This window comes from Euphorbia lathyris, chromosome 5, assembly GCF_963576675.1.
Source record: "Euphorbia lathyris chromosome 5, ddEupLath1.1, whole genome shotgun sequence".
NCBI classification, from domain to species: domain Eukaryota; kingdom Viridiplantae; phylum Streptophyta; class Magnoliopsida; order Malpighiales; family Euphorbiaceae; genus Euphorbia; species Euphorbia lathyris.
Window position 1 is genome coordinate 37,180,454 of NC_088914.1, and position 22,892 is coordinate 37,203,345.

The window sequence follows — 22,892 nt, forward strand, 5'->3', positions numbered from 1 at the left end:
GACAAGGTTTGTAAACAACATTGTCGCATTTGACTGGAATGATTCTGCAACATTCGTGGTGATAATGTTATACCGACGACCATAGAAGAATGCACGTGACCATTTCTCTTTTCCAGCTTGCAGTAAATAGTCGGCAGCACCAGAATGTAGTGAACAAAGTGTCGCAAAGTTTTCCTCAAAATCAGATACCCGATAGGATTTTGCACATTTCCAAAACGCCTCATTTATCTTACGAATTCCACGAAATGTGGCCTTGACATTTTGTTGTAGATGACAAGCGCATACCCCATGTACAGCATTAGGAAAAACCAAATTAACTACATGTATAATGCTCTGATTTCGATCTGATATAATGGCTAGATCTTCAACATCGTGCAGACACTCTTTCAATTTATTTATAAACCAAAGCCACGATTCATTAATTTCTTTCGGGCCAACTCCAAATGCAATAGGAAAGATCATTTTGTTCCCATCAATGGCAACTGCAATGTATAATATGTCGGGATATTTACCTTTTAGAAAAGTTCCATCAACGGCTAAGACGGGTCGAATATGTTGTTTAAAACCTCTCAATGAAGCACCCATAGCCATAAAGAAAAATCTAAATTGATCATCATCATCTGTCTCGATATGTGTCACGGTTCCTGGGTTTGTACTCTTCAACATCTCACAGTAGTCCGGTAACAACATAAACGATTCCTCTAGCGAACCACTCTGAGATTCCAATGCCCAGTGTCTTGCTCTCCAAGCTTGCATATAAGAGAGATTAACAGAAAAATCTCGTTCAAAATCGAAAACAATATCCTTTGGTCGATGCACCCGATTTTCCAAATCAAACCTGTTTCGGAGTAGTATCCCTGTAACACGTTTCCCCGCTTGCCTATGGTGCGGACATATCTGATCTCTCCCACAAGTGTGCATGTCCATACCATCCATTCTTGAAAGCCTGAACAAATTGGAACCTGGAATGACGATCCCTCTAGCCCTCCATTTACATTTGTCCACATCCTTACATTTCACCTCAAACAAAGACTTGTTTGATTTGTAAACCTTCCATTCAAACGAATTTTCAATTGCATATTTTCCAAGTGAATCTTGCAATTCAACTTTGTTTGAAAATATATCATTGACCCTCAAAGTAGTCCCTCCGTTTGATTGCTTAGGTGCAATCATATTCACGGGCGCATCACATGGCTTTGGACACCATCGAAATGGATTGGTCATCCTTTTCATCCTATCTTCATCACCATCCTCATATGGGATAAGTTGGACGCATTCAGATTGCTTAGCTGTTTCATGAACACTTTTAACAGGAATTTCATTCTGAGTGATATCTTCATTTTCCACATTGTCACCATTATCGTAACAATAATCATTATCATAATGCTCATCATAATGATCATGATTATCATTATTCAGATAATCATCATTATTGTAGTTCTGATAATCGATACCATTTCCACCATCGTTATCATCCTTACCATGTATAGGAGCATCCAGTTCGATGGTGGGATCATTACTTATTACTTCCGTTGGTTTGCTTTGACCACCATGTCCATCCTTGTTAGGTCGCAATGCTGAAGCTTGTATTGTTCGCATGTTTAGAGTAACATACAATGGAATCAAATCGGTCGGATTCATTTGGCAATACTCTATGAATCACATGACATCTTCATCGTCATCAATATGTGCTATCCCACCACGCAGTTTATTTGGACCATATGTTGCCTGCATGGACATTTGGAGATCATACGAGGTTGAATCAACGCGAAGTGCACCATAAACTTTCTCTTTCAACTTTTGCAAGTCAATCTCTGTTGGCAAAACCAACAACTTCGCTTTACCACCCACGTATGTCATCACAGTTCCCTCTGTGGTCCACAGTCCGTTCCAAGATAAAAAAACACGTACACCTCTCTTTGGTTGACATACTTCTACATTTAGTAAAATGGACACGTGATCAAAACATAATAAAGCCAATTCATATGTAAATGCGACTCAAATGCGACAAGTTATATCAAAATGCAACTCAAATGCGACATCTAATGCGACACTTTATATCAAATGCGACCGCAAATGCGACATGCTATACCAAAATGCGACCGCTAAATGCGACATGCTACATCAAATGCGACCTCAAATGCGACATGGCTCTAAATGCGACAAGCTATATGTGAATCCTTGTCGCATTTGATTCTCTGTGTCGCATTTGAGCACCAGAATGCGACACATCGGGCGACAATGGCGGAATCGGAAAATGTCAAGATTCAAGCAAATACATTCGAATACCAACTTTGTATTTCTAGTAATGTGTATGAAAAATGAAGAAATGATACTTACATGAACTTGAATGGTATATGAATGTGCTTAGATCTTGGGTTGAGTTGATGAATTTTGTTGTGAGAATGTGAAAGTAAATGAAAGGGAAAGATGAGATGGTTGTTATATAAGAATAAGAGTAGTTTTGTTCAAAATGGATGAAAGTGTCTAATTTAATAATTTGGAGGCAATATGAGTTAGATATATAAATTGGGGTCCTTGATTGAGTCATATTAGTAATTATTTCATATTTTATCCGTTAAGATAAAATCTGCCCTTATTTTAAAAATGTTATCAAATTTGATATTTACCCCGTTAATGTTATTTTTACCGGCGTAATTAGAAAAGAACGCAAAAAGGAGAATGGGACCCAGAGAGAAGGGATGACGTGGGAAGAAGTGCCTTCCACTTCAACACAATCCTACCCCTTTTTGTCTTTTCCACACTTTGTATTACCTTTTTCGGATTCTAATCTTCTATCGGGATAATCATATAAAATTAATGTGTCTATGATATAAGTATTAATAATAATGGATTTGGTAAGTGAGATAAGTGCTTTGAGATTTGCATCTACAACTCCACATTTCTTTTGTAGTTTTACTTTTTATTTATTCTATACTTTTTTTTTAAATTATTTATCGTATACTTTAATCAATTTTTTGTTATTTGTAAAATTCAAATTTAAAAATAATTACTAATTAATTTTAATACATCTTGTTTTAGTAAAAAAAAATTTTAATAATTTATGTGATTGTTCAGTTTGATTTTAAAGGATCTACGCTACAATAAGTAAGTTTAAATCTGTTGATTTACTTATTGATTAGATTCAGGTTTATTTCCCGTCTGTTAGGCTTCTCCACATACATATAAATTAATTAATAGTAAAAGGATAAATTTGTCATTTATATAAAATTTATAAATAGAAGGACCCAATAGTTAGTTTTGTTAAAACTCAGGGATTTTATAGTGTGTTTTTAGAAACAGATGGACTGACGAGTGTAATATATACATGCTCAATTACTAATGAATTATCTACCCTAATTTAACAAGGGATAATTTTAAAAAGAATTGATGTGATTTCGTTGATTATAGATGGATATCTATAAGTTTTTTTTCGTAAAAAGAGGAGTAAAGTTTTCGTTGTTAGCAAAACTAATAATTTTTAGATTGACACTGTCAGTTTGATAGTTGATGAACTCAAAATAAAATTCGTAAAAGTTAAATTTGTTTAGTACTATATTTATTATGAAACTGTTTTTTTTATTTATTTTGCAAAATCACAATTTGTTGAGGTTTCTCTATCTAAACATAACACGTTCACTTTCTCCCTACTAACCAAACAACTAGAGTTGACAAAGTGCACGTGACTCGATTACACAACACGAAATCGATATGCAGTTTTAGTGTTTGAATTTAGCTTAATATGTAATGTGTCATTTTTTGGTTGACAATAAATTAGAGCAAATGATTCAAAAAAAAAAAAAATTAGAGCAAATTTTTTTGGGTTGGATTAGGGTTGATATGCTAATCCGGAAATGACACGAATATTCAAAATTATTGTTATATTCTCTCATGTTTTTACATGTTACATTTATTAATAAATGTAATAAAATTATAATTATTACTTGCAAACACGATTTGGACCTCCTATATTATTGTAAACACATTACATGACCTCCAACATGATATTAACGTTCTATCAAAAAAAAAAAACATGATATTAACATACTTTTGAATGGTTAGTGTTAACACACTAGTCTAAAAATGATATAATATTTAAAAATAGTACCATATTCTCTTATATTTTTAAAAGTCACCATTTTTCAAACCAAAAAACTGAGTCAATTTATAAATGAAGGAACATTATATCAGAAGACAGAAGGGATCTTAAAAAAGCAAGCTCTAAATGTGAGATTATAGGTGTAGCCAAGGACCAGACTTCACTAGCTAATGAGTGAGCAACAAGGTTAGCTGGCCTTCAATTAAAAATGATAGAAACATCAATATACTCAGCTAATAAACGTCGACATGACTCAATAATAACCTCAAACTTAGTAAAATTCTCAATTTGAGTCAGCATTGCTTATACTACCTCCTCTACATAAAAAAACATCATTAATATATGTATAGTAAAATTACATGTGACCGAAAAACATAACACGAAATTGACACTAACACGATTAAATTAACACGAGTATGACATGGAAGTTTTTGGGTTGGATTGGGGTTGACTCATTTTGACACTAACCCGAAGTTGACACGAACACGATAAGAACTTGATAATTTTCACCTCTACAAACAACACTCAAATGTTAAAAAGAATCGCAAGCTTAGTGTGTGTGTGTGTGTTCATTTTAGGGATTTAAATAATACAACAAATAAGGATGTTTATGTTATGCATATAATCGATATGTTGATAAATAAAGTGTCTAAGAATGATATTGTGTCATTTTGAGATGAGGTTTCTAGCTATAATCGAATATTGATTTCCTTGGAGAATGTTTTTAAGACTGCCTTTAAGTGTCAAGGGGCTTTAGGTACTTTTGAGTGGCTAGTCATATATATGGCCTTAAGAATGTTGGTGCCACTTACCAACAGATAAGAATGCCATATTTTCATGATATTTTAGGTAGATTTATTGAGGTTTGTATTGATGATATTGTGGTAAAGTCTATGAAGGAATGTGGTCATGTAGAGCACTTAAGGAAAGTTTTTTTTTTAGAATGAGGGAACATAAATTAAAGACGACTCTGCTAAAATGTTCATTTGGGATAAAGGGAGGCAATTTCTTTAGTTTATTAGTCCCCCAACAAGGGTTAGAGGTTTATAAGAACAAGGCTAAAGTTGTACTTGAAGCTCAGTCTACAAGGGATAAGAAGGAACTTCAGAGATTCCTTAGATTGGTTAACTACTTGAGAAGGTTTTTTTTGCCAATCGTACTTGAAAATCACAAGTTTTCTCAGAGTTATTGTCTTTGAAAGGAAAAGAAGAGTTTCGGTGGGATTGAAGAATCGACAAGCTTTTTGAGAGAATCAAAAGGTATTTTCCTAATCCCCTTATACTAGTTCTACCTAGAGAATGGGTTCCTTTAAAGCTCTACCTATCTGCTATGGAGAATTCTATTGGATGTCTCCTTGCTCAAAACAACCAGACTCATGAACAAACAATTGACTACTTAAGTATATGCCTAAATAAAGTGGAGACGAGATACATGACCATTAAGAAATAATGTTTAGCATTGTACTTTGCTTGTACAAAAGCAAAACACTATCTAATATAGTCATGACTTTTTTATATTTCGTAAAAAAATGTACTCAAGTTCGTACTCAATCAACCTCTTATAATATGAAGGATTGGCAAATGCGGACTTATCTTATAGGAGTACACTCATGTTCACTTACCTTAAACAACACTGAAGGGTCAAGTTTTGACAGATTTCTTAATAGATCATTCTTCAACCATGGAAAAAGAAGTTGAGGTGGAGTTGTCTGTTTTTGAAATCAACAAGGTTCTTTAGACTTTGAAGTTTTATGGGTGAAGGACAAGCAAAGCAACTGGAATAGGTGTTATGAATATCTCTCCCTCTGACACTAAGGCAATTTTATCTTTCAATCTTGACTTGAATGCACAACAATCAAGTTGAGTATGAGGCTTTGATCATTGGTTTTGATATTTTGAAAGATTTAAGTGAAAAGTAGGTTGTGATTATGGGAGTTTCTCAGTTGGTTCTTAAACAACTGAGTGAAAAATTCAAGTGTACTAGTGTGTATTTGGTTCTATACTTCACTATGGCTAGACAACTACAAGATGAGTTTGAAGATATATCTCTAGTGCACCTACCAATAGAGTCTAATTGGGAGGCAAATGAGATGGAACAAATTGCATTAGGCTTAGAGGTTTCAGAAGAGATGACTCACAAATGATCCTAATTCAGGAAAGATGACATCAATTGTATTCTAGAAAAGGGTTTACAGATGGAGAATTTCAACATAAACGTTTACTTGATCAACGATCGGAGAGAACCATTGAAGATATACTTGAAAAACTATTCCTAGAAAGCTCCATATGCAATTAAGACGAGGGTTCAACATTAAATGGTGCTTGAAGAGGATATGTACAAGAGACTTTGAAATATTGAACTCTTTAAGCAATATCTATGCTTTTTTAATAGGCAATCTCAACTTGATTCATGTCTTGTGAACTCTACAAGCACCTTCATTCCCTTGACTAATCAGTTTCAAAGCTTCTCAGAATTGCATCAATTAAGCTAAGGGGTATTTACAATGTAAGAGGTTCGACGGGTAAATTTTATCAATGGTGTACAACTTTTACCCCATTTCACATTTTGGTGTACAACCTTCATTTTGTCTCACTAATATATACAACCTTATAGGTAACCTCTCAATATGGTGTACAGTAGGTAAAAATGACCGGTCAAACCTGCCATGTCACATTTTTTTCAACCCATTTCTTATAAAATGTGGGACACATCTTATATTTAATTACCATTATATCCCCATCTCCTTCTTTTCTTCATTTCTTTCTCTCTCTCTCTCTCATTTCTTCCTTTCTTTCTCTCTCTTCCAAATGAAGCATCTCCTCACCTTCTAGTTTTAAATCCATCGACAAATGAAAACTCTTTACTCTTTTTCTACTCAAACACCATTACTCAGAAATCAATTTCAGAAATATCCAATGTCATTGTCCCTAACTTTAACTCTCTCCTCTGCTTTTCTCGAAAAGCCAGACACTGAGATGATAAGGAATTTGATTCTTGTGGGTTTTTCAAAATAATAGAGAACCAAGTCGATTTAGAGCTCCGCTCGGATCTGATTATGCGGTCGATTTCTATGTTTATTAAGTGCTTTCCAGAAAATTCATGTTTTATGTTTCTTTAATTGTTTGTTGTTTGTTTTAGGCCATTAGAGATAAAGGATGCAGTGATGAATTGGGAGAGAAACATGATGAAGTAAATTTGCCTAAGATATTTTACCTCTGCAAAATAGTTGTAATTAGAAGAAATCCCAAACAATTTGAGAGAAGAAGAGGAAGAAGATGGAGTGAGGGGTGGCTAGGTTAATCTTTAGGATAATTAGACAAATTGATGTAGAGGGAGAGAGTTGATTTCTAAGAAATCTAATTTATGAAAGCATTAGAAAGAGAAAGGTAAAGATGGAGAGGAAGAAAAGATGTATTTTTATTTTTATTTTTTTTAAAGGATAGGGGTATTTTAGTCATTGTGCATATGATGGGGCTGAGGTGGTGCGTTGACCAGGCGTTGACCGGTCATTTTTACCTATTGTATACTATAGTGGGAGGTCACCTATAAGTTCGTACATATTAGTGAGACAAAATGAAGGTTGTACACCATTGATAAAATTTATCCGAGGTTCGACCCTATCTCGAAAGTTCTAACATTCCATCAACTGATGATATATATATATATATATATATATATATATATATATATATATATATATATATATATATAATCATTAAGTTACCGTCTTCTCATAATTGAGCTATTGACTTGATTGAAAAGATTCATTCACTATCAGTAGAATGTTATTATTTTATTATAGTAGCTATTAACTATTTTCTAAGCGGGTGAAGGCTATTTCAATAAATATAGATTGTATGGGTAAAAAGGGAAACAATAAAAAAAAATATTAGTAATATTTTGAAGAGAGAAAGATCTAAATTCATAGTATCATTTATCAAGAAGAATGACTGATAATATTTATCGGAAAAGAATAGATTTAAGTTATGGTATATAGTGTGAGACAATATTGACTGATTTTGATGATAAGACTAAATTTGATATTTTGGTTAAGAATTTTAGATTTTTAATTGAGTTACAAGTAGAGTGGACCAACGAGACTCACCTCACCTCTTTCTTTCATTTGAATCCAAGTGTGTGAGGGAACCACAAATTCAACGTTTCTACTCTTTTGATTTTCAACCTACAATAAACTATATAATATTTACATTTTTCCAAAATTAAAATAAAATAATCAACTCAAATTCCTTCAGATATCAACTGATTGGGATCCAATCCAATATTGTAGAAATAGATTATTATATACCCAAAAAAAATATAAAGACTTTAGACAGAAAAAGAATCAGACAGAGGAAGGGCATATTTGTCAATGAAGAAACATAAGACAAGACAAGATTCCATAAGACAGCTTGTTGGAAAGACAAAGAGAGGCGTGGTGTTGTCTTACCATTAAAGATGTTAATTGTAAAAATAGGAATGAAGTTTCGAATTAGGATAACTCTTGCGGTAGACCATTGATGTAAAAAAAAAAAATTATACCATTATCATTTTTCTATTAATAATTAATTATTAATAGATTGAGACTATAATAGGAATTAGTTTAAACGAAGTATAGTTATTAAATTTTTATTTTTAATAAAATTATTTCTGTTTGTTGAAGTGATTAACTTATAATGCCAGAACCTGGCTAGTTGTATCGAGGAAATTTGTTTTAATCATATTCCGCGACAAGCAAACTAGATTGTCTATTGCATTGCAAGAACGGTCCGGAACCATGCTAGTCCTTCATACTGGAACTATTGTCCTTCTTTTGTTTTGACAGTAATCCAGAACGATGTTCTTTAATTCTTTGATTCATTAATGATATTCTTTATTCTTAAAAAAAATTATAATATTATCAATCAAATTACACACAAAAAAAATATTATTTATTATTCAATTAATTCAACTATCAACAAAAAAATATATAAAAATATAAATTTTTATTTTTTTATTTTTTTATTTAAAGAAACAAAAATATATATTTTTATTTATTTTAATTGTCACGTTGTATGGTTGGCTATGTGTACAAACAAACAGAGTTATTTTCCGGGTGGGTTACAAGCCATTATTCCAATTATTATTTTTGTATGAATTGATTAGAATTATTTTATTGAAATAATAAAAAATAAAATTCAGTGATTTTTATTAAAATAAAATGAAGTTAACTGACCTGATTGTAAACTTTAGTGACTATTTGTGCAATTTACCTTTAATAATGAGTATTTTCTTACTTTAACACAAAATTAATTACTAATAAATATATGAATTAATCCTCTGATCTCTCTCTCTTACTACACTCTGTCATCTCTCTCTATCTCACCCACACCCACTGCAACTACAAGCCTGAGTATTTCTCAAACCAAAGTGGCTTTATTTACATTTTCCATGTCAAATTATTGGAATAACAGAGTAAATTTCACCTCTTTTTCTTGTTTCTTTTTTGTTCTCTGTTTGGATTCCAAGTTTGTTGTTTTTCTTGGAAATATATTACCCAGAAAATGAATTTCCATGGATGATATGCTATTGCTAGAATTGGGTTGCTTCTGGATCTGTTTTAGATGGGATTTTTATCTAATGTTTGCAAGGTCCATCCCTTTTTTGCAAAGTTAAGTTTTTTTCATATGATGGTTGTTTGGGGTCTCTTGTCATTTTTATGACCCAAATCTTAACATTTTGGTCTTAATTCACACAAAAATGTGTAAGTGGACCTCAAAATTAAGTTGCATGATGTTGTCCAGAGAAGAAATTGAAACAATTTTATGGTTGTGTCTTCTCAATTCTGTGTTTTTTCTGGTGATAGGTATTGATTATGATGTTCTTTTAGCAGTGGAATTAGTAGGTAAGAAGAAGTAGGAAGTAGTTAGCAAATCAGGTTTAGTAAGTACTATTACTATATGGTTGAGCCTTAAATAAATATCTTCCTTCCTTGATATGAGAATGAGATGCTGGAGCTTTCACAACTATGTCTAATCTGTAATATAGCCAACCCCTCTTGTATTGTATTGTATTATTATTATCACTGCCTCCATAACTAGCTCTTAATTGGTCTGAATCTCAATCATATCCTATCCTATGTCAAACTGCTTCTCTTTCGGTTATAGAAATGGGGTTTAACTTTGGAATTTCAGTTCCTATTATATGAATATGAACAACTGCTGTCTATGCATTTCTTGAGTGCTTATTATCATCAATATTCTCTCTTGTTTTTATTAATTTCTTTTGCTCATCTTGTCACAGATTATGTTGTTACTTAGCTTCAAACGGCAGAGATCTCGTCTAGATTTAAAGAAGTGATCTGGCTGAGATTAGATTACGCCTGGTCTGGTATACTGATTAAAGTTCAATGCAAGCACCGGACCACCTCAGAAGTAGAGGAGGCATGTCGAGCAGATTCTTGTACCAGCCAATGAAGAATGTTGAGTCCTACTGTATGCCTCAGTTCCAAACTTTAGACCACCAGCTGCACTATGATGGCAGCAGCCAAGGTAGTCATTTATCCATTTTGAATTCGCACGAAAAATATTGCACCTTGGAGTCATCTTCAGCAAATGGGACATATGTTAATGTTGCTTACAACTCTCCCTCAACTGTTAGTTTCTCTCCGACTGGAAGCCCCATCTCGCAGCAAGACTCCCATTCCTATCCATGTGATCCACACCATTCTCCTGACAATAACTACGGCTCTCCAATAAGTGGTTCCTGCATAACAGATGATGCTAATGACTTTCGAAACAAGTTGCGGGAGTTAGAAAGTGATTTGTTGGGTCCTGATTCTGGAATCTTTGACAGCATCGAAAGCACCTTTCAGAATGGGACGAGCAATGATTCACCCGAGATGGATAGCTGTAGACAAGTTATGGAGGCAATTTCTAGAGGGGACCTTAAACTTGTTCTAATTGCCTGCGCCAAAGCAGTGTCGGATAATGATCTATTGATGGCACAATGGTTAATGGATGAATTGAGAGGAATGGTTTCAGTTTCTGGCGAACCGATGCAAAGATTGGGTGCATACATGTTGGAAGGGCTTGTTGCTCGACTGGCCTCTTCGGGGAGTTCGATCTACAAAGCTTTGAGATGCAAAGAACCGGAGAGTGCTGATTTGCTCTCTTACATGCATATCCTTTATGAGGTGTGCCCCTATTTCAAGTTCGGATACATGTCAGCAAATGGTGCTATTGCAGAAGCCATGAAGGATGAAAACAAGGTTCACATCATTGATTTCCAAATCGGACAAGGGAGTCAGTGGGTTACTTTGATCCAGGCGTTCGCTGGTAGACCTGGTGGGCCACCTCACATCCGGATTACAGGTATAGATGATTCAACATCTGCTTATGCTCGAGGAGGAGGACTTAATATTGTCGGAAAGAGGTTAGCGAAGCTTGCTGAGTTATTTAAGGTCCCATTTGAGTTTCATGCTGCAGCCATGCCAGATTGTGAGGTTCAGATAAAAGACCTTGGCATTCAAGCCGGGGAAGCCCTGGCTGTGAATTTCGCATTTATGCTTCACCACTTGCCGGATGAAAGTGTGAGCACTCAAAATCATCGAGACCGACTACTGAGGCTGGTTAAGAGCATGTCTCCGAAGGTAGTAACCCTTGTTGAGCAGGAATCGAATACGAATACTGCAGCATTCTTCCCGCGGTTCCTTGAGACGCTAAACTATTATATGGCTATGTTCGAATCAATTGATGCAACTCTCCCGAGAGAGCACAGGGAGAGGATCAATGTTGAGCAGCATTGCCTAGCAAGGGATGTTGTTAACATAATAGCATGTGAGGGAATGGAAAGAGTAGAACGACACGAGCTGCTTGGGAAGTGGAGGTCAAGGTTCAGAATGGCTGGGTTTAGTCAATACCCATTAAGCTCCTTAGTAAATGGGACAATTAAAGGTCTGTTAGAGAATTACTGTGAGAAATACAGGCTTGAAGAAAGGGATGGAGCTCTATATCTTGGATGGATGAACAGAGATTTGGTGGCATCCTGTGCATGGAAATGAAAACTTTGTCCACTTTATTTTATTTTATTTTCGTTTTTAATCTTTTATTTCACCCTTTGATCTTGTAGTGTTTTTGGTGGCCTCAGCTGTGTACTTTTTATTCTAAATATGGTAAGGTGTTGAGGCCACCATATTCAATGCCTTGCACCTTGTAGGGAGAAGTAAACTAGAAATTGGTGCTTTTAAATGGCTAGATTGTATTCACATTCTAAGAGTGAGAGGATTAGGTATTGGATTCCCAAATGTTATTCTGTAACCGTTCAAGTTTCCCAATGGAATGTTAGATATTATCTATGCTCTCTCTCACTTTATTAGAGCAAAGATTCTCTGCTTTCCACTAACTCATGTTGGAAGTGCAAGTTATTTGCCTTCCACCGCCTGCCTTTCTTCCAATACTAAAGCTCTAATATATCTTTAGCATCTTTATTTTTTCAGAAAAGTAACTGTAACTGTATACTTGTCCTTGTATATTTTAAAAACTTCTCTGAACTTGCTTAAAAATTATTTATTGATCACCTAAAATTCATGTGGTGAGCAGCAATGAAAGCTTTTAGACAAGTTGAAATGTAGATATCAAGCTAAAATTAAACTATAACTTTTCAAAGCTCATAAACTATAAAATTTTATAATGTAAATGTTATTCGTTTTGGTAAGCTAACTCTGTGCATGTATTAATAATACACTTTATTATTATATCTCAATAACTCTTTCTCATCCCGTTTTGATTCAAATACAACTTACTCTCACGACTTTAAAACTCATACATGTATTAAAAATAGACTATACATGCCCTATTGACATTCTTTAGGATCGTTCCCGTCTCATTATCATTTTGAAGAACATTTTCCATCCCAACATCACTCACGATGGCTACATTAGATTTTGTATTTTAACCTCGTTAATTGCACCATTAAGCATGCATCACACCCCTAAGTAGTTCATATATTTCAATAATCATAAAAATACATGAACTAAAGATTACCAAATTAAAAGGCTATATAACGAAATTTTGTTGAGGGCGAGCCTTGGCGCAACGGTAAACGTTGTTGTCGTGTGACCAAGAGGTCACGGGCGGCCTGGGAAGGCTTGCCCCCAGTACACCCTTGTGGTGGGACCCCTCCCCGGACCCTCGCTCAGCGGGGACGCGTAATGCGACCGGACCGCCCCTTTTTTTTTTTTATAACGAAATTTTGTTAAATTAACAAGCAAAAATAAGATTATGACATTTCCATCTCAGCCAGAACAAATTTTTCTGTGAAAATTATATATGCATGGCGGATAGCTGCAAAACGAAGCAGTAAAAAATGAGTATACCTAATACTATTAGATAAGTCATCTGTAAAAGTGATTTGATCTAGTGTAATAATTTACATGACTGAATCTAGCATCATCCCATCTGCTACTAGAAATGAATCTATTTCAATCAACTTTGAACAGGCTCTGCATTCTTTATGTGTTGTTCATTTGGATTACTCTCAAGACCTGGAGTAATAGTTTGAGCGCTGCAAGCAGTACAATTCACTTTCATTTCAGTTCTCAACTCATCATCATTCTGCTCATCTGATCTACCCTTAGAAACCGAACTGCTATTCACGACTGAGCCTGTTCCAGTAGCATTGTTTCCTTCTGCAGCATTTGATTTCCGATCCTGTATCTCGTTTGAAAAGGTAGCAGCATCCGAACCACAAATATCACCTGCTTTAGGTTTACCTGTTAAAGAGCTATTCAGTTGCTCATTGGAGTTTCCACAGGGACTCAAACTTTTAGCCTCGACCACATCAGTTGGCTCTGGTTTTGAGCCTGAGTCACCATTGTGGTTTAGACCACTTGCATTTTGAGTTATAGTCCTTGAAGGAGGCATATTGTGATCATGTTGTCCCTCATAACTGGTTATAACTACTTTAGGGTCATGAGATGCCCTTTCCACATGTTTCTTAACTGGGCATCCAGGGCTTGAACACCTGTAGTAGCTCCTACATGATGCACAGACAACTGGATTAACTACAGTGCTTAAATATTATATGACATCAAATAAGGGAGATTGCTCTCCCTGGAAAGTAACACGAAGATAACTCCTGAATTTGTTACTAACACTAGACTGTTCTCTAAATGTATCTGTAAGTTGTTCTGAATTTGTTACTAACACTAGACTGTTCTCTAAATGTATCTGTAAGTTGTAACCAAGAAGACGAGAATGCTGGTGTAAGTTGTAACCATACGTCAAGAGCCTAACCATTTGAATGAGTATCATAAGATAAATAATTGACATTTACCTTGGATTTGGATTCCCTTTAACCGTTTTCTGCCCATATTTACGCCAACGATACCCATCATTCACAATATCAACTTCACTTAAAGTTTGAAGAACAACACGTGGTTCGCTAGCAGTAAGCTTATCTACATGAGTTGATTCAATATTTTGGATGCTTTTCTTCCTGTTTAATTTATGGGCAAAACAAGAACAAGGGTTAGTTCATAAAAATAACCAGTGAAGTAAAACTGCATGCAGCTGTTCTATTAACATACTGTCGTTTTGAGGGAACCATGTCATCATCATGAACCTCATCTCTTATCCTATTTGATTCTGGCAGCACATCTTTCACATCTTCATTTGATGCAACTGTTGAAATCTGAGAGGTAGTTGATGACTTAAGTTGATGAGGTGAACAAGCTTCTGCATTGTATTATTTTGTTTATTAATAAGGTTAAAATATGTCACTTATCACTAAAAAGAGAGTAAAAATCGGTTATAGTTCCTCAATCACCTCCTTTTCCTATTGACAAAGGCTCATCAGCTTTTTCTTCAACTGGTAACACTAGGCCAACAGTTTGCGGAAGATGGAGTTCAGGTTTAGGATGATCATGATGACCAAAGTAAACAATATCTGAAATCTTGCCATCTTGTGAACGTTCCAACTGCTTTTTCACCAGGCAGCTTGGATGGGTACATTTGTAATAGCTTCTAATGAATTCATTTCCTTTGACAAGTTTCTGCCCATACTTTCGCCAATGATATCCATCCTCCGATACTTTTTCGCGTATAATAGGAGATCTTCCTGACTGACCAGATTGCAAGGCACTGGAAATAGTTCCAGGAGTTTGCGGGACTTTACCTGATGTTATGGAGGAAATACTTCCTTCTTTATCCAACTTTGATATATGGAGCCCAACAACAGGATCCTGTAGAGACTTCTCAGATTTAACAGGAGTGACTTCTTCTGGAATTTGTGACTTGTCAATTCCAGTATCATCAATTTGTTGGATCGTGTGTTTACCATTATCTGGGCTCTGCTTTTTATGCAATTCACCAGAAGCAAATGCATCTGGATCTTCTCCTGAAGAAACCATGTGATCTTAAGAAGTTATAACAGAAAGAGAATAAGATTGTCTACGGGTGCTGTTGCTGGCTTGCTGCAATCAACCACAAATTTGAACTAGTCCTAGATGCTGCTGGCATTTCATACCTGAAGAAGCATCAAATGGTTCAAATTTTACTCCCTCTTAAAAAGCATTATTATAATCTACCTATGCAAATAAAAAGTCACCATTCTGAGTTCATGAAAGTTTACAGACATTGTAAACCAAATAAAAAAGAAGCCTTAGAAATGTTTATTTCATATAATGTAATCTTATGAATAACTTTGGCATCTGTAAGTAAGTTCATATTTATTAAATTACACTGCATCAGTTTGCTTGTTTCCTGGTTGATCAAAACTTTAGGTATAATCAAGAGCCACTCCAAACAGCTAGCAGGTGGTTTATTTCTAGAGTATTTCATCCAAACCAAGACAAATGATGAGCTTTACTTATCAAGTTCAAATTCAGCACAAGGCAACTCTCAGTTCTTCAAATCAACAAGTCAGATTACATGGTGTCCATAATTGTAACTCTATCAATACGATTAGATCTTTATCATTAAAGCTCAGACCAAAAATTCAGCTGCAAATCTAAAGATCAATTTATTTCAATTTGAATATTGAACTTCTATTTTCTCTATAATTTGGTCACTGTCACCTTAATTTCTTTCTAGTAAATCACCTTACTTGCTTTCTGACAATAACATGGATTGTCAGTTAAACGCACATACATGCTTTTATGTCTTTTGAGTATTACTGATTCCCAAACTTCTATATCCAATTTCCCATGATATTAATTTCACATGTTAAAAGTAAATTTGGGTGTAGTTGATTCTTCATATGACCAAATTTATGAAAATAAATTCATCTTGGAAATGATTATCCCACTCCAATAGTTTATGTCCACTCAAGTTATTATCGTTAAATTTACTTTTTGGAGCCAACCGGTTTTGGAGTGTAAAATAAAAATTTCCCCATGGATCTTTAGTGACAACCATAAAATAGGCCTGAACCAATATTTGATCAAAATACTGAAACCAGAGACTCCCAATGATCTAATTTTATGGACTTATTTTTTCATCCTAAACCAGAGTATATTTCCAACACAGTAAAAGAGCATTCAGATCGTCTAAGACGTGTAATTTTAAGTACTATGCATCTAATTCAGTAGTTACATCCCCCGCAACCAAGAGGAACACTGAAAAAGTGTTTTTTTTTAATGCCTAGAAAAGTAACAAAAGTAGAGAATTGAAAATCAAAGTGCTTTTTTTCTTATTTTTGCAAATGATTCATCTCAGCTAATTAAAGCCAGTGTTAGACTTAAAAATTGAACTACTGTTCGTTTTGTCACATTTCTCAGCAGCCAAACACCATATAGCAGTGACTGGTAGCTCCAAATTCCGGAACTAATAAACAGCGAATCGAAATCAATTAACAGAACAAAACAGTCAGGCCGCAATTATATTAGAAGAATATTTCGAAATCATACTAGAAATTAAGGAAAGAGAAACCGGACATCTATATCTAAAGAAATACCATGAAGAGACGAGTCTACAGCTTCGAGGTTAGAAAGAAAAAACCCCAGAACAGGATGATCAGGTGGACTCGCGTCCATGCTAAATCGGGAGGCGTGGATCACGTCGGAGTCCGATCAAAGCCCCGAACAACTTATGGCTAGTAAAAGATTGGTAGTTTAGCTAAGCGCGAGGATTTCGGGGCTCACAGAAGTGAAATTAAGGTCAAATCCATAATCAGGAAGTGAGGAGAGAAAGAAAGAGAGGAGAAAAAGAAGAAGAAGAGCAGAGGGAGTGATTGAATGTGGGGAGAAACAGTAGAAGAATAAAATCAGTTTTGTTGGTGTGGTTAAAGAGTAGCGATTGGGTGGTGGGTACTGACATGTCTGTGTGTTTCGTATTGCGTGTGAGACGTTGGATGGGGATCTGCGAATAAGGATCTAATGAAGCTGTAAGATGCCACGAATATAGCGCCGCGGAATTTAACCTTTGCTAAATTACACCCATGCTCCTTTAACGTTTTCTTTACTTTTATTATACCCTTTAAACTTTAAAACCAGACACTAGTATTTTTTTTTTTTTAAGAAAAATAAGTTTCATTAAACGGAATCGATATACAAAGAATGTAAAATAAAATTTGGAGGGACAGTACTGCACTCCACAAGTTTTGACAAGGAATGAGACCTAGTTAAAGAATAAGTCACCCTCATTCGCAGAACGATCTATAAATGTGACAGAAATGTCATTGATACTAGAAATTCATCTACCAATCGATAAAATCTGAACTTGTTGTGTACTTTGTTGAAATGTTTGTACTGGAAACTATGTTTGATATGTTGAGAGAGCATCAACTCTATGTGGATGCTATGAAATGTAACCTTGTAGTGAGGAGCTTGATGTTATTGTGGCATTTGGTGAGTGGGAATGGTATCGAGTGGATAAAGAGAAGATGAGAGCAATCCAAGAGTTGTAGAATAATGTTTGAGTTAGTGAAGAGAGATGGTCAACTCAAAGCAACATAGGAGCTTCAAAGAGTGTTTATGGGATCGCCGCGAAATGGGTTGAAAAGTGTCGACGAGACATTCCATTTGATGTCGGCTATGAGCAGAGTAGTATCCAAGTTAGTGAAGCGGAGGATAAGAAGGTTTGCGGTTGGTTCACTCAAAATAATGTAGAGATTTTGAAGAGTGCTCATAAGATTGCTAAGGAGTGGTTTGACAAACTTCACCGTAACATTCCATTCGATGTTGGTGAAGAGTGGAAGAAGTATGTCAAGATGAATGCTTATCAAGCTGTTATCCCGAAGTGGTTGGAAACAATGACACTTTTGTTCAATATGAAAGCTTTGAGTTTGTTCAAAACGGATACATACTTTACCAACTTGAACTTAAGTTCTTTTCAAGATAAAGTGTATGATAAAGGTATCAAGTGGACTAAAAATGAAAAACATGTAAATGGGATGACTCAAGTAAAAAGGTTCAAATCGAAGCAACATGAGAGCATCGAAAATCATAACGAATTTATTGATCCAGAAAATGGCATTCAAAAGGACAATCGAAAACTATTGGAAGATTCGGAAAGTTCGGAAACACAACGTAAAACCTTGAGGGATTGAAAAACAAAGCGAGAAAGTGCAATAGAATTTAGGGTCACTGACCAATCCTTTAGGTGGATGTCCCAAATGGTCTATGCATTTTTTAGTTGAGCGTAATGGGCAACCATGAATCCCTCCCCCCTCTTTTTTTACTTTTTAGTTAGATTTCTTATTTTGGATATTTTAGTTTATTTATTATTATTTTTATCTTTTCTTTTTTCCGTTAATTACAATTAGGACCTAAATTTTATTTATTTTATATAATTCACACTTTTATCCTTATTATTACTTTTTTTTTTTTTGTGTGTTAGGCTTTTATGTATTTGAACTTTGATGTAGTTTTACCCTTTAGATTAGAGGGGTTTAAATTCATCTCTCTATGTAATGTGATGAATCTTTTATCAAATCATATTGAAAGTTACTCCTTTGAGCTTAAAAATTATCTTTGTTGATTTAGGGTCGAAACCTTCAACTATTTGTTTCTCTTAACCCCTCTTTACATCACATTAGAGAGTGAGGTTTAACACATGGTATGGTGCATTTCATATTTTTAGCCATTTTTTGATACATTATCTTTAAGAAACTGAAGGTAATGTTGATCTTGGATGGATTTTCCAGGTTTATGGATGAAAATAACATGAAAAGGGAAATGGAGATGGAGATAGGAGGTCTGTTTGATTCCTTTAATGGGAGCAGAAGGAAGCGATCACCAATTTCAATTTCAATTTGAAGTAGATGAAGAGTTCCAAATTTTTCATACCATAGAGATTGATTCTTCAGACTGAAACATGATTCTGCATGCATACACTTTATATTCTTAGGAAAAAGCATAAAATTCATCATTAATCTCAACACAACACTAGATTAGCTCGCAATGCATTAATAGATGAGATAATGATATTATTTATTTTATGTTATTATATTAGACACATGAGTAGAGCCTTATTTTAGTTTTGGTAATAAATTGAGTAGCTGATATGCATAATTCAATTGGTAAAATCAAATCAGTTATTTGCTTTGAAGTGTGCAAAAACAAACAAGAATTAGTGATATCATAAAGAGATATATTCATGAAGAATCCATTGTTTTGTTTTGTTGCTTATCAGAAAAGAAAAGGACAGTTTGAATGAAATAGAGTGATATGATAATGTCATGTTCCCCATCTTGAAAGGATGAGCAAGGCAACAACAGTTAAACATAAGGCAGCTATAATTGAGACAACAAGAGCAAATGCGTATGCAACATTTGGAAAGTTTAAATACTTGTGAATTTTTCTTAATCCTTTGTCAATGACAGGTGCTAATGCAGCTGCTCCACCCACTCTAAATGGTCTTGTGATGTTGTTCCCACTCCACATCAAGATTACAATCTGAGATTTCAATTTAACAACACAAACTCAGTTTTAGGTCTTCTTCTGTTTCCTAAGTATACTCCAAATCAACTCAAGTTTCTATTAACTAACAACGTCTTCTTCTGATATAGCAATGAAAGGCAAGCAAACTGAATTTTGATGAATGAATCTAAGGTACTGTACATTAAAAAAAAAAGGAAAGTTAAAGGTAATCTTACCCCTAATAGAGCTTGGAGATTGGCAGCAGGATTCTTGCCAGTACTCTTCTCATAGCCAAGGAAGGCAAACACAAAGAAACTGGTATAAGTAACGGCATCAAACAACCCATAAGCAAGAACAGCTGCTAATCCAAGCTTTGCCACTTTTGAACGCATTTCCGCTGAATTTACCTACATATCATATCCAAATGGATTTTTAAACTTAAATTCCACGAAATTATGGTATAAACTACATTAATCTCGCAAAATTTAATAGCAATTAATCCGAATAAGAACCATAATCTCACCTTCCACTGGTTCCAAAATCCTTTGCCCTGTTGATCTTGAGGGAGACCTTGTTGATTGAGGGAGCAGTTGAGAGAAAAGGTTGTTAATTTTGGTAGAATGTAGGGTGGCGACAAAAACTGAGCTTGATATTGTAAGGACGGGCGAAGGACGGAGCTATTGTTGGGTCTGATCTGCGCACAGGGGCTCCATGGAAGCAGCAAGGCATTAGCCTGCATCTTCACAACTTCTGCTTGCACAGAAATGCAAATGCGCACTCCACTTTCCTTTTCCAACATTTATTTTCGGTAATAGATAAAAGGTTATCCATTTTTATAATATATGCATTTACATTTTTTTTTAATCAATCCAAATAATGATAGATATACGGACGTTGTTATTCATTTGGCTCCCTAAACTAAAGCTTGATAGTTAATTTCGATTTTAAACTATCTAAATCATCAATTAGGTCTCCGAACTAAATAAACATCATCAATTGAGTCCTCATCCTATTCTAAAATAAAAAAAAATGTGGCTATTTGATAACTATTTCTGTTTGGAAAAGAGTCTGAAACTGTTCAAAACGAAGATAGTTTGAGGATAGAGTCCGCAAAAGTGGATAACCTAAAATTGAGAAAGACGTGGAGATTGAAATTGAAAGTAGCAAAAACTTCTCATCACGATTGATGCTAACACTAAAATAATCTTAAATTTTGTAAAAATTACATGTTAGCATCTATACTTCTATACTATATATCTGTAGACAGATTTGCCATGTGCCATTCTTAAAGTATATGTTTGCTGATGTGTCAAATGCAGGAAAGCGGTTTATCTTTGAGTTTTATTTTTTAAAAACTGCACTGGAAAGCAGTTTATCTTGAGGTTTTTTTTTTTGTAAACTGCACTTTTTATAAATTGCTCGTCAGTTTTGCATTATCTATCTCTTTATATGTTGTTCTGTATTATCTATTGAAATAACCGTAATCTACAACTCCAGACCGTAATCTACAACTCCAAAGAAGAGTTTCACGTCCCTTTCCTTCAGAGTCCATTTGTATGTTGCAGATGCTTTCAATCTCAAATATAATTTTCACATTGGTCTGCTATTTTGATCAGGTCTGCCTGTAATTCTCAAACCCTATCGTTTTCATTATTTTGAATCATTAATATCCTCATGTGTTTGCAGTTTAATACTAACATGCGGTGATCTAATACTAACATGCGGTGATTTCAGAGATCGATGTTGCTATCTGAATGTTTGTTATTCTTTCATTTTGTTGATTTTTTCCAGTCTTTGTTATGCTCTGATTCTCCTTTTATTTGATGTTGATAATTTTGACTGTTAAATTGAAATTTAAACTTCATTTTCATTCCGAATTCTATTCGAAAATTAAGGGTTAGTTGATAAAATATCAACAAATAATATGCACTGTGTTAATAAATCTGAGCATTTACTAACCTTGGCAAAATATCCCTATCTTAATGTTGGTTCAATGTTGCATCTGCTCAATCACTTTCTTTTACCCTATCGATTTTCTTATGAAATTCAATTTCATCTGTTTTCCAACTGAAAAGCCTTAAGTGATTGAGCAGTTCCTATAATTGAAGATGGGGTTATCACTATCTATCTTGATTGAAATCCTTAATCACAATTCCTCTCATTTTTAGATCAATTTGAATAGTTGTAATAATAACTAATGAGCTTCATGCAAAATTGATAGAACCTCGAGCAACCATAAGATGTTACTCATCCTTAATCACATTTCCTCATTTTCATGCTACAGGTGAGATTTACTGTCTGATGCAAAGCTGAATCTTTAACCAAATTACACATTGTTTTCTTATGCAAACCTATTCCCTTTTTCTATTTTTGTTTTGCATTATCAATCATGGAAAAAGTAAATGTTTGTGAAACATGGCTTGGTTTTTTTTAGCATAAACAGATATAATTACTATTGTCATTTCTTATAACTTTTTATTATTCTTAATTACTATGGTTGCAGATACTGATTTACTGAGGTTAATAGCTAGTTTTGCCCTTATTGCTTGGTCCGGCTTCTTTTCAACAACTGCTGGACTTAAATGTTTTATAAGTGTAGTTGATATGTGTTATATAGTTCATTTAGCTAAATTATTGTAAGCCTGCATTATCAGATTATACTATTTTGTCTGGTTATGCAATTTCTTCTCGAATAAAATAAATTAAAATTTTTGTGTTATATCATCCAATATGTATATGATTCCTTGAGTGAAATTTAATATATTTATGCTACATCTTTAATTTAGCATTTTTACATACTATTAATAGGCTAATTTCCTTCTCGAAAAAACTCTCTGTTATTACAAAGAGTTTTGAAGGAGAGCCCCTGGTTCACCCCTCCCCGGTTAAAGAGGTCCAGTTAGTTGGTTGGAGGAAGCCCAGGGAAAGGGTTGTCAAGTTGAATACGGATGGCTCCTG

At 34.5% G+C, this 22,892-nt stretch overlaps 3 protein-coding genes across 4 annotated transcripts; 1 reads left to right on the forward strand and 2 right to left on the reverse strand.

Moving 5' to 3' along the window:
• The first annotated feature begins 9,413 nt into the window (after positions 1 to 9,413).
• LOC136230005 (scarecrow-like protein 21) lies at positions 9,414 to 12,557 on the forward strand. 2 transcript variants are annotated; one of them, XM_066018911.1, is made up of 2 exons: positions 9,414 to 9,550; positions 10,379 to 12,557. In XM_066018911.1, the coding sequence occupies exon 2, from the start codon at positions 10,485 to 10,487 to the stop codon at positions 12,135 to 12,137; it is 1,653 nt and encodes a 550-aa protein (XP_065874983.1). In that variant the 5' UTR covers positions 9,414 to 9,550; positions 10,379 to 10,484; the 3' UTR covers positions 12,138 to 12,557. The 2 variants fall into 2 exon arrangements, with proteins under 2 accessions (XP_065874983.1, XP_065874984.1); XM_066018912.1 differs by lacking the exon at positions 9,414 to 9,550 and adding an exon at positions 9,600 to 9,726.
• An 878-nt stretch (positions 12,558 to 13,435) lies between these two features.
• LOC136230364 (WRKY transcription factor 1) lies at positions 13,436 to 17,331 on the reverse strand. Its single transcript, XM_066019420.1, has 5 exons — positions 17,030 to 17,331; positions 14,903 to 15,601; positions 14,664 to 14,811; positions 14,411 to 14,572; positions 13,436 to 14,110 (listed from the first exon to the last, which is right to left on the reverse strand). The coding sequence occupies exons 2-5, from the start codon at positions 15,483 to 15,485 to the stop codon at positions 13,561 to 13,563; spliced, it is 1,443 nt and encodes a 480-aa protein (XP_065875492.1). The 5' UTR covers positions 15,486 to 15,601; positions 17,030 to 17,331; the 3' UTR covers positions 13,436 to 13,560.
• A 2,341-nt stretch (positions 17,332 to 19,672) lies between these two features.
• On the reverse strand, positions 19,673 to 20,736 carry LOC136230515 (uncharacterized). Its single transcript, XM_066019597.1, has 3 exons — positions 20,458 to 20,736; positions 20,171 to 20,341; positions 19,673 to 19,970 (listed from the first exon to the last, which is right to left on the reverse strand). Exons 1-3 carry the CDS (start codon positions 20,731 to 20,733, stop codon positions 19,752 to 19,754), a joined length of 666 nt encoding a protein of 221 aa, XP_065875669.1. The 5' UTR covers positions 20,734 to 20,736; the 3' UTR covers positions 19,673 to 19,751.
• Between the last annotated feature and the right edge of the window lie 2,156 nt (positions 20,737 to 22,892).